This window comes from Herpailurus yagouaroundi, unplaced genomic scaffold (assembly GCF_014898765.1).
Source record: "Herpailurus yagouaroundi ecotype Mexico unplaced genomic scaffold, PumYag 184, whole genome shotgun sequence".
NCBI lineage: Eukaryota > Metazoa > Chordata > Mammalia > Carnivora > Felidae > Herpailurus > Herpailurus yagouaroundi.
Genome location: NW_024412415.1, coordinates 8,504,962 through 8,519,590, shown reverse-complemented (window position 1 = coordinate 8,519,590; position 14,629 = coordinate 8,504,962). Strand labels below are relative to the sequence as shown.

Genomic DNA, 14,629 nt, shown 5'->3' with positions numbered 1-14,629 from the left:
AAAAAAAAAAAAGCCTTCAATAAGTTAGATATTAAATCAAGAAAACCTCATGTAAAGTAGAGCAAAAAGATAATGACAGGGGAAAAAAAAAAAGACCATATAAAGTAATCCAGGAGATTGAACATCCAACCGAAAACCTTAAGTGGAAAATTTACCAGAATAATAATACTAAATATGTTCCTACAACTAAAGAACATGAATTTGATTGAAAAAACACAGCACACAACAATGAGAACCACACCAAAGCTTATCAATGTGAAATTTCATAATATGAGAGATCAACAAAAGATGTTAAGAGCATCAAAGGACCAGGAATCAAAAGGACATCAAACTTCTCAAGGCGGGGGTTGGGGGGGACTGGCAGGCTCAGTCCCTAGAGCATGAGACTTTTGATCTTGGGGTTGTTAGTTCAAGCCCTACACTGGGCACAGAGCTTACTAAAAAAAACCTCTGGGAATGCAAGCTGGTGCAGCCGCTCTGGAAAACAGTATGGAGGTTCCTCAAAAAACTAAAAATAGAACTACCCTATGACCCAGCAATTGCACTACTAGGCATTTATCCACGGGATACAGGTGTGCTGTTTCGAAGGGACACATGCACCCCCATGTTGACAGCAGCACTATCAACAATAGCCAAAGTATGGAAAGAGCCCAAATGTCCATCGATGGATGAATGGATAAAGATGTGGTATATATATATACAATGGAGTATTACTCGGCAATCAAAAAGAATGTAATCTTGCCATTTGCAACTACGTGGATGGAACTGGAGGGTATTATGCTAAGTGAAATCAGTCAGTCAGAGAAAGACAAAAATCATATGACTTCACTCATATGAGGACTTTAAGAGACAAAACAAATGAACATAAGAGAAGGGAAACAAAAATAATATAAAAACAGGGAGGGGGACACAACAGAAGAGACTCATAAATATGGAGAACAAACTGAGGGTTACTGGAGGAATTGCTGGAGGGGTTGTGGGAGGGGGGATGGGCTAAACGGGTAAGGGGCATTAAGGAATCTACTCCTGAAATCATTGTTGCACTATATGCTAACTAATTTGGATGTAAATTTTAAAAAGTAAAAGATAAAATTAAAAAAAAAAAAACCTTCTCAACAGGTAACTGGAACACAAGGACACGTTTTTAAGCAAAGAACTCTATACCCAACCAAATATATAAAGCAGGAGGATATAACAAAGTTACATTTCACCATGCAAGAAGAAAACTAAGGGTTGAAAAGGGCAAAGCAAGTTGAAAGGACACTACTATTTCCATCAGAAGTGATTTTATTTAAATATTCCAAAATTCTACGTACCATACATTCTTTCTGAGGGAACAAAAAGATGTACTTGACCAAAAAAAAGAGAACACAAAGCAATAGAGACAACTGAAGATACAGAAATAGGAGGACCTATATACAACAATGTTAAATGCAGAGTCAGCAGGATGACAGCAAAGTGAAATCCCAAACCTTTACAGTCTCAGAGAACAACTAGTTCAGATTGACAAAGCAGACAAGAGCAACTCAAGATAGTATTCAGGAGACAAAAAAAATTTTACGTTAATTAGATGAAAAGTGTGTGTGTGTCTAAGTAAACTGTGAAACTTCAAGTTTAACTTAAGAATCTGAAAAGAATTGGGGCGCCTGGGTGGCTCAGTTGGTTGAGCGTCCGACTTCAGCTCAGGTCATGATCTCACGGTTCGTGAGTTCGAGGCCGCATCGGGTTCTGTGCTGACAGCTCGGAGCGTGGAGCCTGCTTCGGATTCTGTGTCTCCCTCTCTCTCAGCCCCTCCCCTGCTCATGCTCTGTCTCTCTCTACCTCAAAAATAAATAAAAACATTAGAAAAATAAAAAATAAATTTTAAAAAGAATTTGAAAAGAATTACCACTAGGTATATAGAAAACTAAGGGAAAGAAAAAATATGGTAACAATTACTAAAAAACAAAATTATACAAGAAAATGTGATTATGATATACTATTTGGCTAAACAGTATAGAAAATTTGTATCACATCATTAAAAATGGATATTTTTGTGACGACTGTACTGACAAGGGAAGAAAAACTGAAAGACTTGGATAACATGTAAATATGATAATTAGTTGGCATTGCATATGATTTAGACAGAGACAGATATCACTAGAAATGACTGTAAGTGAAAAATCAAATTTCCTTTAGGAAGAACTGTAGGGGGTGAAGAGGAATGAAGCAAGAGAGTGTCTTTTTCACCATGTGGTTTTATTTAAGCTTTTTAAATTATGTGTATATACTTATCATATAATGAACTTGTCTGGTCTTCATCCAGTGTTCCTAACACAGAGTTTCTATAAAACCCTTGGAAATTCCTAAGTGATAGAAGTGTCTTTGCTAGGGGAGCCTATGTGGCTCAGTCAGTCGAGCATTCAACTTGATTTCCACTCGGGTCATGATCACACAGTCCAGGGATGGAGCCCCACATCCCACATCAGATGCTCTGGGCATGGAGCCTTTTTAAGATTCTTTCTCCCTCCCTCTCTCCCTCTGCCCCTCCCCATGCATGGGTGGGGGCACTCTATTCTTTCTCTTAAAAAAATAAATAAATAAAAGTGTCTGTATTATTCATGAGCCCACTGGATCACACTTAAGACTACGCTAATGAGGTAACTCAACAGTGAGGTCCTATAAAGCTTCACGATGGGGACTGGTCACTAGAAGGACCCACCCTGTGATTAGAGGATTGGGGCTACAAAGCAACCTGACCTGCAGGGAGGGGAAGGGCGCTGGAGAGATTAACTTCAATCACCTGGCCAGTGACTTAGTTAGTCCACACCTACTTGAAACCTTAACAAAAGCAGACACCAAAATTCAAAGGTGTTTCCTAGTTGGTGAACACATCCATATGCCAGGAGGGTGACACACCCTACAGGTCTCCTGGGGAGAGAGCATGGAGGCTCTACATTTGAGACCCTCCTGACCTCACTCTCTATCTCTTCATATGAATGATTCTAATCTGCATCCTTTATAGTAAACTGCTGTCATAAATACAGTCCTTTCCTGAGTTCTATGGAGTTATTCTAGGGAATTAGTAAGCCTGAGGGTGTTCGTGAGAACCTCTGAATTTGCAGCCAAATGTTAAGAAGTCCAAGTAACTTGGAGACACCACTTAAGGCAGCTATCTGAAGTAGGGGCAGTCTTCTAGGGGACCATGTCTTCAAACTTGTGGAAACTAACACCAGCTCAGTTGTTAATGTCAGAACTAAACTGCAGACTGTAATAGTTGGGGGTTGAAACAAAATAATACTATTTTTACTTAATATTTTCTTTTAAGGCAATCAGTAGACTCTGAAGAGTTAAACTGAGAAGTAACAGTATCCAATTACTTTTAAAAAATTAAAAGTCTGACCAATAAGGGCAAAACTGGAGGGAAAGGCATTCCAACATTTATAAGAATAATGTCTGCAATAGAAACAAAATAATAAACACATCAAAGCAGGTAAGAACAATGACTAATTTTTTTAAAAGGTGGAGTAGAGTAGGACCCTAGATGGAATCTAAAAGTCAGGCAACTACCATTACAAAGCTATATTAATTAAAACAACATGGGTTTTGCCAAAGGGTAAACAAACTAATCAAAGGGGAAAAATGGTGTCCAAGAAAAAACTCTCATATCTATGATCACCTGAGGAATCCCAATGGCTGGTAAGTATATAAAAAGATGATCAACTTTACCAACTTAGCAAAATGCAATTTAAAACCCCAATGCTCCAGCTTTCACCACTTCTAAATATAGTACTAGAAGTTCTAGCTACAGCAATTAGGCAAGAAAGAGAAATAATATACATTCAATTTGGAAAAGAAATAAAGCTATGTCAATTCATAGATAACATGATCTTATATATAGAAAACTCTAAAAAATACACACATAGCAAGAATACAAAAATCAACATGTAAGAATGAATACGTTTTTACACTGAGCAATACACAATATAAAACACAGCAATTTCCTTTTCAAAAAGGAAATTAAGAAAACCATTCTATTCGCAATACAATCAAAAAGGATAAAACACAGGGGCGCCTGTGTGGCTGAGTTGGCTAAGCTTCTGACGTTGACCCAGGTCAGGATCTCATGGTTCCATGAGTTCAAGCCCAGCATCGAGCTCTCTGCTGTCAGCACAGAGCGCGCTTCAGATCCTCTGTTGCCCTCTCTCTATGCCCATCCCCTGTGCTCTTCTCTCAAAACTAAATAAACATTAAAAAAAAAAAAAAAAAGCAAGAGTAAAATATGTAGGAATAGATTTAACCAAGGAAGCAAAGACTTTTTTACATTAAAAAGTATAGAGTAGGGGCACCTGGGTGGCTCAGTCGGTTGGGCATCCGACTTCAGCTCGGGTCATGATCTCACAGTCCGTGAGCTCGAGCCCCACGTCAGGCTCTGTGCTGACAGCTCGGAGCCTGCTTCTGATTCTGTGTCTCCCTCTCTCTCTGCCCCTCCCCCGCTCATGCTCTGTCTCTCTCTGTCTCAAAAATAAATAAAAACATTAAAAAAAATTTTTAAAAAAAGTATACAGTATTGCTGAAAGAAATTAAAGACCTAAACAGAGGGGTGCCTGGGTGGCTCAGTCAGTTAGTTAATCCTAAGACTTTTTCTGCTCAGGTCTTGATCTCATGGTTCATGGGTTCGAGCCCCACTTCGGGCCTGTGCTGACAGCTTAGAGCCTGGAGCCTTCTTTGGATTCTGCGTCTCCCTCTCTCTCTGCCCTTCCTCTGCCTCTCAAAAATAAACATTAAAAAAAAATTAAAAGTGACCTGAATGGAAAGATATCCCATGTCCATGGACTGGAAAACATAACACTTTTAAGGTAACAACACTACCCAAAGCAACATACAGATATAGTGTAACAATTATCAAAAACACAATGGTCTTTTTGTAGAAGCTGAATTTCATACAGCATTTCCAGGGATCTCAAATAGCCAAAACAAGCTTGAAAAAAAAGAACCAAGTTGGGAAACATACTTCTCTATTTCAAAGCATACCACAAAAATTACAATAATCAGGGGCACCTGGGAGGCTCAGCTGGTTAAGCATCCAACTCTTGACTCTGGATTTCAGCTGAAGTCATGATCTCACAGTTCATGAGATCAAGCCCCACACTGGTTTCTGTGCTGAGAGTGGAAACTACTTAAGATTCTCTCTCTCCTCTCTCAAACTAAATAAAAATGAACTTTAAAAAAATTTTACTTAAATAAAAAAAGGTGAACTGAGGGCAAAAGTTCAAATTCATTTTTAATTGTGTTGGGTGATTATGATTAGACTATGGTTGGAAAATCAGTTATTATAGACAGCATTCACTAGTTACAACTATAAAAATACCGCAGTGATAAGCAAAAACTGAAAAGAACTTTCCCTTGATAGAAAAAAACAAGACCTGGGGCACCTGGGTGGCACAGTCAGTTAAGCATCCTATTTTCGCTCAGGTCATGATCTCATGATTCGTGAGTTCAAGCCCCATGTCAGGCTCTGTGCTGACAGCTCAGAGCCTGGAGCCTGCTTCAGATTCTGTCTCCCTCTCTCTCTCTGCCTCTCCCCCACTCATGCTCTCTTTCTCTCTCAAGAATGAACATTTTAAAAAGCTTTTTTTAAAAAAGAAAAAACAAAACTGTAAATTGAGTAGCATTCACTCCAACAACAATTCTTAGAAAACACAAAGCACTGACTTGTCCATAAACAAGTCAAGGGAAACTCATGAATATGGGGATTCCAAACTCAAAGAACAGTAATTGTTAATAGGATTTGTATTCAGTGAGAAAGGGAAGGTAAAGGAAAAATACTGAGCTGGGATTTATTTCTGCCAAACTTGTGCTCCAACATTCCAAATAAGGCAAGTTTCTGGGTTTTAGTTCCACATGTTAGGAAGCTTGAAAGTTGCCACTATGTCCTAAACAAGTAAAATGCTAAACAGACTGAATAAATCAACTCTTTTTGGACCCATAAGAGAGGTGAAGACACAGTGGCAAACTACTGAGATAGGTGAATACAGGGGGTCAGGGCTTTAGTAGAACACAGACTGACAAGTAAAAACCATTTTGGGAACCAGCACTGGAGTAGAAAAACCTGAATTATAACCAACAAATTGCTAGAGGCTCAGTGTGAACAAATATGAAAGTTAAAAACCCCAGTGGAACTCAGTCACAGAAGGGCCCTCACACTTTTATGAGTTTTACCTCCAGGAGCTAGACCAGGTGCTCACAGTAAATATCCTCTCATGAAGAAAAGAAAACCCAGCAGTGCAGGGGGAAGCACTCTGTTCCTAACAATGAGGCCTGACCTCTAGAGAAACTAGTTAACCAGAGCCTAACCTACTAAGTTTTTATTAGAGCTTAACTGACCTGGGAGAAGAGAAACACCCAAAAACTGCTACTTTAAAAAGATCAAAAAAATCAGTAAGCCCTTAGCCAGACTAATAAGAAAAAATAAAAAGAGAAAACAAATTACTACAATCAGAAATATACAATGTGATAAGAGTGTATCACTACAGATACCATGGACATCAAGAAAATAATAAAGGATACTCTGACCACAAATTGGACAAACTAGATGAAAACGGACCAATTCCTTGAAAAAAAACAATCTGCCAAAACTCACACAAGAAATAGGCAATTGGAATAGGCCTCTATTAAAGAAACTGAATCAATAATAACCTTCCAAAACAGAAAGCACCAGGCCCAGATAGGTTCACTTGTGAATTTTCCCAATTACAGAAGCAATTAAATCAATTCTCTAAAGGCTCTTCCAGATGATATATAGAGGGAATAATTCTAACTCGTTCTCTGAGGCCAACATTACCCTAATACCAAAACCAGACAAAGACATTCTAAGAAAATGACAGATTGTCATCTCTCATGAACAGACGCAAAAATCTTTAACAAAATAGCAAAATGAATCCAACAACATATAAGAATTATACATCATAAGCAAATGGGATGTATCCCAGGTACACAAGCCTGATTCAACATTTGAAAATCAATTAATGTAATCCATCACAACAGACTTAAAAAGAAAATTCAGATGACCGTATCAGTAAAATTGAAAACAAGCATCTGACAAAATCCACCACCCATTTATGATTAAAAACTGAATAAACTAAAATTAGAAGGAAATTTTCTCAACTTGGTTAAGAATATCCATTAAACAATTAAAGCTAACATATGAAATATGAGAAACTAGAACCTTTCCCAAGTTCAAGGATATCTCCCCTCACACTTCAACATCATACTGGAAATCCTACCTAGTACAATAAAACAAGAAATGAAAATGAAAGTAATATAGACTGGCTGGGGAGAAAGAAAGAAAACTGCCTCGGTGTGCCTGGGTGGCTCAATCGGTTAAGTGTCCGAGTTCGACTCAGGTCATGATCTCACAGTTCGTGGGTTTGAACCCCACATCGGGCTTTGTGCTGACAACTCAGAGCCTGGATCCGGCTTCAGATTCTGTCTCCCTCTTTCTCTGCCCCTCCCTGGCTCACACTCTGTCTCTCTCTCTCTCTTTCTCAAAAATAAATAAACATTAAAAAAAATTTTTTTTTAATAAAGAAAACTACCTCTGTTCACAAATAACATGATCATCTAGGTAGGAAATCCGAAAGGTTAAAAAACTTCTGGGATTACTAAGCTATTATAGCAAGGGTGCAGAATACAAGGTTAATATACAAAAGAGCACTCTCCTATATACCAGCAATGAACATGTGGATTTGAACTTAAAAAGAATTTGGGGTGCCTGGGTGGCTCAGTCAGTTAAGTGTCCAACTCTTGGTTTCAGTTCAGGTCATGATCCCAGGGTACTGGGACTGGGCCCCATGTGGGACTCAGCACTGACAGCACAGGGCCTGCTTGGGATTCACTCACACTCTCTCTCTCTCTCTCTCTCTTTCTCTCTGCCCCTCCACCACTCACTCACGCTCTCACTTTCAAAATAAACTTCAATAAATAAATGAAAATAAACTTTTTAATAAATAAAACAGAATAGACCCCCATAAGTGTGGTCACCCAATCTTTGGTAAAGGAGCAAAAAACAACACAAAAGAGCAAAGATCACCTTCTCAACAAATGGTACAGGAATGGCAGGACATCCACATGCAAAAAACTGAATCTAGACACAGACCTTCCACCATTCACAAAAAATAAGTTAAAATGGATCATAAACAGAAATATAAAACACAAAACTGTAAGATTTCTGAAAGATATCATTGGAGGAAGCCTACAGGACCTTGGGTATGATAATGACATTTTAAATACAACACCAAAGGCAAGATCAGTGAAAGAAATAATTGATAGGCTGAATTTCATAAAATAAGAAAACTCCTAAAAAATAAAAAAACTACTCTGTGAAAGACAATTATCAAGAGGATGAAAAAAAAACAAGCCACAGAATGGGAGAATATATTTGCAAAACTCACATTTGATAAAGGACTGCTTTTCCAAAATATACAAAAAACTCCTAAAACTTAAGAAAATGTCTAATTTTAAAATGGACTACAAGTGCGCCTGGGTGGCTCAGTCGGTTAAGCGTCCAACTTTGGCTCTGGTCATGAGCTCACAGTTCATGGGTTCAAGCTCCACATTGGGCTCTGTGCTGACAGCTCAGAGCCTGGACACTGCTTTGGATTCTTTGTCTCCCTCTCTCTGCCCCTCCCCTGTTCACACTCTGTCTCTGTCTCTCAAAAAATGAACAAATGCTTAAAAAAAAAAAAAAAGGTTAAAACGGGCTATAGACCCTAACACACACCTCACCAAAGAAGACATACAAATGGCAAATTACGTGTATAAAAAGACATACACTGTAGGTCATCAGAGAATTACAAATTAAGATAATGAGATACTACTATACACCTATTAGGATTGCCAAAATCCAGGGACGCCTGGGCCTCATGTTAGGTGTAGAGATTACTAAAAAATAAAATATTTTAAAAAAAAACATAAAACAGGGGTGCTTGGGTGGCTCAGTCGGTTGAGTGTCAGACTTCGGCTGAGGTCATGATCTTGCAGTCTGTGAGTTCAAGCCCCACATTGGCCTCTGTGCTGACAGCTCAGAGCCTGGAGTCTCCTTTGGATTCTGTGTCTCCCTCTCTCTCTGCCCCTCCCCTGCTCGCGCGCTCGCGCTTTCTCTCTCTCTCTCTCTCAAAAGTAAATGTTAAAAATAATAAATTAAAAATAAAATATAAAAAATTAAAAAAAAAATCCTAAGCCTAAAAATTCTCAAACTCTAAATCTAAATGAGCAAAATGTTCCTGTTGTGAAATCCCATCTAATTTGCCTATAATTCTAAATCCTGAACTCAACTGATACTCATTACAAAAAAATAAGCTGTCACTTCACAAAATGTAAACACTATGGTATATTTTATAGTAGCTTGCATTTATCAATATCTCAAGTCAGCAGTCCACACAACCAATGTTTAAATTTTTTTTTCAACGTTTTTATTTATTTTTGGGACAGAGAGAGACAGAGCATGAACGGGGGAGGGGCAGAGAGAGAGGGAGACACAGAATCGGAAACAGGCTCCAGGCTCTGAGCCATCAGCCCAGAGCCTGACGCGGGGCTCGAACTCACAGACGGTGAGATCGTGACCTGGCTGAAGTCGGACGCTTAACCGACTGCGCCACCCAGGCGCCCCAACCAATGTTTAATCCAAAATATTCCTTTTAATCTCTAAGAATAGAAAAGCTGTTAACCTACCTTTCAGTAACCTCTTGTTTCAATTGAGGAACTTCACCCAATGCTGAATCAATATCCATGAAGCCAAGAAAGTCCCGTTTTATATTAAGAGAAGCCTTCTCCAAACCCTTGCCTGATGTTTCATGACCCCTTGATAAAGGATCTGAATCTGTTAGCTGTACCTCTGACCCCTCACCTTCTAGAAGACGGACCCGCTGACCAGGAGAACTGGGAACACTATTACCTTCCTGGTCAGAGCTGTTCTTTTGTTTTCCATCTCTCTGGGGCTTACTATTCAGCCCATCATCCCGGAACCCTTTAGCAAATGGATTGTAATCTATTTTCAGCTGGGTAATCTGAATGTTCTGATAAGCTGTTACTGCAAAGAATTCAGTCTGTGGGAAGGTAAAAGTATGGACACCAGGGCCATTTAATTGTATCACTTCAGTAGCCTTTTCTGCAGGCACCAAATGAAGTCTTGGCAGGTAGCGATGCATAGAGTGCAAGATGATATGCCCTTCTTGGTCCAGTGTGTTGTTGGTAAGTTTAAGTTTATAGAAAGATACTGGTTGATGCATCCAATAATGACCTGTGGAGGGAGATTCTGGGTGAATAAAAACCCTCCCCAAAACATGGGGCTCAGCCTTCCCACTTGGTTCCCACCAGCGACCATTCCACTTATAACGATGATTATCCACAGGAGATATATCCATGACAAGAATATACTTCATATTTGAATCTAAACCTGTTATCCAGTAACGACAGTATGGAAACATGCGTCTTCCCTGCTTGGTCAGAATCATCTCTGTGCTTCGATGATAGAATTCATTCCACATACTATTGTTATCCAAGGTGACAGTGATTCCTCCCACAGTACAATCAGCTGGAAGGCAAATCTTCCCTTTAGACTTTCCTGGTGATGACACACTGCTAGCCAAAGCACAGGCATCCCGATTAGTAACCAAAATTCCTTGATCAGTTTTGCCATTTCCTGGTTGTTTTAGGATGACAAAGAAGGTAGGTGCTGCTCCTGCCACTGTACCACCATCTTGATTAGCCAATAGAATCTGCTGTTTCTCCTCCATGATTCCAGTGGGAAACTCAGTAGTAAGATAATTGTAGTCACCACATAGTCACAGCAGACTTCCCAGCCTACAAAACAAGCAAAACAAAAAAACAAAAAAACAAAACAAAAGCACTTTAATCAAGTAAACGTTTATTTAGTTAAAAATACAAGAATAATTATGCTATCCCCAAAACATATTCCTAAACTCTTTCAAGACTTTGGTTCTGCCTTTCTATCAATGTACTGACATTCACTTTGGATTATTGAATTATCTTTTTAAAATTCATTTTAATGTAATTACAGTTGACCCTGGAACAACTCAGGGATTAGGACCACCGACTTCCCCTTCCTGCATGCACAGGTGAAAATCTATATGGGGGTGCCTAGGTGGCTCAGTCAGTTAAGCATCCAACTTTGGCTCAGGTCATGATTTCACAGTTCGTGGGTTCAAGCCCCACATCAGGCTCTCTGCTGTCAGTGTGGAGCCTGCTTCGGATCCTATATCCCCCTCTTACTTTGCCCCTCCCCCGCTTGCACTCTCACTCTCTCTCTCTCTAAAAAATAAATTTAAAACGTTAAAAAAAATAATAAAAGAAAACCTGTGTGTAACTTCTGACTCCTCAAAAACTCAATCACTAATAAACCATGGTTGACAGAAGGCTTACCATAATATAAACAATTAATATATTTTGTATATGTATTATATACTGCATTCTTACAGTAAAACTAGAGAAAAACTAATCATAAAAGATAGAAAAGATATTTGCAGTACTGTATTATATCAAAAAGTGTACAAAAGAAAATACCTGTGAAAACGTAATGTCAGAATAAGAGACATACATAATTAAAACCATCCTGACACTTTTTTTTACCCCATCACACCAGCAAAAGTCACAATTTGGTAGAGGTGTTGGAAAGGGTGTAAATCAACCAGCATTCTCATCTAACCAGATGCTGAGGCTGTAAGACAACATAATCTCTATGATACATGGCAACATGAAAATATCAAAACTACAGGGGTGCCTGGGTGACTCAGTCAGTTGAGCGTCCGACTTCAGCTCAGGTCATGATCTCACAGCTCGTGAGTTCGAGCCCCATGTTGAGCTCTGTGCTGACAGCTCAGAGCCTGAAGCCTGCTTCGGATTCTGTGTCTCCCTCTCTCTCTGCCCCAACCCACTCACATTCTGCCTCCGTCTCTCTCAAAAATAAATAAACATTAAATAAACAAATAAACATAAAATAAACAATGTATAAGTTTCATGGACTCATACTCTACAAGATATATTAAGAGCAAAATGTTCCAAAGAATTATAGGTTATGTTACACTTCTTGATAAAATTAAAAACAAAAAGCTAAAGAAAGAATAGAGTATGTATTTGCTTCACACATACAATTTATACAGATAGGAAAAGAACTAGTGTTGGCTATATCAAGGGAAAACTGGGTGGGTGGGAAAAAACATACTGTAACACTGTAAATTTTTTACCTTGTGAACATCCAATATATTTGGAAAATAATTAAAATTAGTCCTTATTTAACTAAAATCCCACATATAAGGGGGCATCTGGGTGGCTCAGTCATTTAAGTATCTGACTTCAGCTCATGATCTCACAGTTCGTGGGTTCGGGTCCCGTATCAGGCTCTGTGCTGACAGTTCAGAGCGGGGAGCCTGCTTCATATTGTCTGTTATTATTATTAAATAAATGAATAAACAAAGAAACATTAAAAAAATGAAATAAAATAAAATAAAATAAAATCCCACACATATGATTTCATTTATATGTAATGTCTAAAGCAAGCAAATCTGCAGAGATGAAAAGTAGATTAGTGGTTGCCAGGGGAAGGAGAGAGGGATAACTGGGACAACTGCTAATGGGTATGGGGTTTCTATTGGGGGTGACAGAAATGTTCAGGAACTAAAAATCTGTGAAGTGTACCCTTTAAAATGGTGAATTTTATGTTACAGGATTTATATCTCAATAAAAAGTTATACAGAAATGTCACATTGTTAAATTCAACTGATGTGTTCAATTACCTAAATATTCTACAAGATATAAAGTTATCTCTAATTAGCATTTACACAAAAAAGATGCTACATCACTACTCCTGCGTAAGTGGGTCAGTAATTTTAATTAATCAAATCAGCCTTTTATTGATGCTACTCACTTTAATTAAAAAGTCTAATTTTATCTTTCATCAGAGCTACTGACAAGCAGCAAAATCATATGATCTGAACTTTACCTCTTTTTAGAGAACTGGCCACATGACCAAAAAACTTAAAATATTCACAATTAGCCTAAGGATAATAGATATTTTAAAAGTCAAGACTTCAAAAAGGTTGGCTACTGTTTCCTATTATGGCTAAATATAAAAATAGAATCCCACTTCCTTACACTAAAGCACTAATACCCAGGAAAGATGAAAAAACAATTTCTTCTCTCATTTAGAGCTTATTTTTTTAAGAGAGAAAATTTAGGGTGATTCTTTTCAAAAGCTGCCTCAGGCTTAAGGCAATTAAGGTCACTGGTTTCCTAAAACTAGTAAGTTTAGGCAGCATCAGAGATTGATAAAGCAAAATTAAAATAGACCTACAAGTAAAAAATAAGGGGACTATAAAATTAATAAAGCTTAGGGGCGCCTAGGTGGCCTAGTAGGTTAAGCATCCAACTTTATTTCAGCTCAGGTCATGATCTCACGGTTCATGAGTTCGAGCCTCACATCAGACTCCAGGCGCTGACAATGTGGAGCTTGCTTACGATTCTCTCCCTCCCTCCCTCCCCCGTCCCCCCCCCACCCCGTACCCCTCTCCCTCTCCATCTCTCTGTGCCCAACCCCCCCCATGCACTCTCAAAATAAACGTTAAAAAATAAGGCTTAGAAAATTCACAAAAACTAATACCTCTACAAAAGCATATAATTCAAACTGCAAATTCCTATACTTAGTTGATAACGTTCAAAGTTTTTGGTTTTTTTTTTTACAAACCACCATTTTTGTGAGCAATTATGTAAAACATTCTTAAGTACATTTACTTTTTTTTTTTTTTAATTTTTTTTTCAACGTTTATTTATTTTTGGGACAGAGAGAGAGACAGAGCATGAACGGGGGAGGGGCAGAGAGAGAGAGAGAGACACAGAATCAGAAACAGGCTCCAGGCTCTGAGCCATCAGCCCAGAGCCCGACGCGGGGCTCGAACTCACGGACCGCGAGATCGTGACCTGGCTGAAGTCGGACGCTTAACCGACTGCGCCACCCAGGCGCCCCTTAAGTACATTTACTTAATACAACTAAGAACTTAGTGGCGAAGAACTACCTAAACATCTTTTTAGATACTCCAAACCTATGAATATTAAAAAGGGTTTAGAATTTCTTAAACATTCCCGTCTATAATACTAAAATTAAAATCTTGGTTTTCAGATTACAGGTAAAACTAGAGCAAAGAAGTTTTAACTAGTGCTTTAAAAAGCACTCTTAAAAATCTATGACATGTCAAATATTCAACTGACAGAAATCCCATTTAGTGTTACAGAATGCATTGAAGTAAATTTTATGCTAACTTCACATAAACACATTTCAGATTTTTCCTTTTGCCTAAACAAAAAAAAAAAAAAATTAAGTACAGAAAAGTCAGCCCGCCCTATTTCAACTCTGTGCACAGATAATATAATTTTTTTAATGTAAAAATGTGTATGAAAACAGGAAAAATAATTTTCAGACTTAGTGATTTGTCCAAGTTGTTTTTTGAAAAAAACCTTCCAAAGTATTCCATGAGTTAGTTAAAATGCATTAAAAAACCAAAGACCTACTTTATGACCAAAACAATCTCCGTTTTATTTATTTATTTATTTATTTATTTATTTATTTATTTATTTATTT

The 14,629-nt window shown here is 38.2% G+C and overlaps 1 protein-coding gene across 10 annotated transcripts in view; it reads right to left on the bottom strand.

Moving 5' to 3' along the window:
- Positions 1-14,629, bottom strand: part of MGA (MAX dimerization protein MGA) — a 172,236-nt gene that overhangs the window by 89,272 nt on the left and 68,335 nt on the right. For all 10 annotated transcript variants that reach the window (XM_040492349.1, XM_040492348.1, XM_040492357.1 and 7 more), the window contains exon 2: positions 9,712-10,842. In XM_040492349.1, the coding sequence (XP_040348283.1) occupies positions 9,712-10,775 (1,064 nt within the window). In that variant the 5' untranslated portion in view covers positions 10,776-10,842. The remainder of the gene's footprint in view (positions 1-9,711; positions 10,843-14,629) is intronic.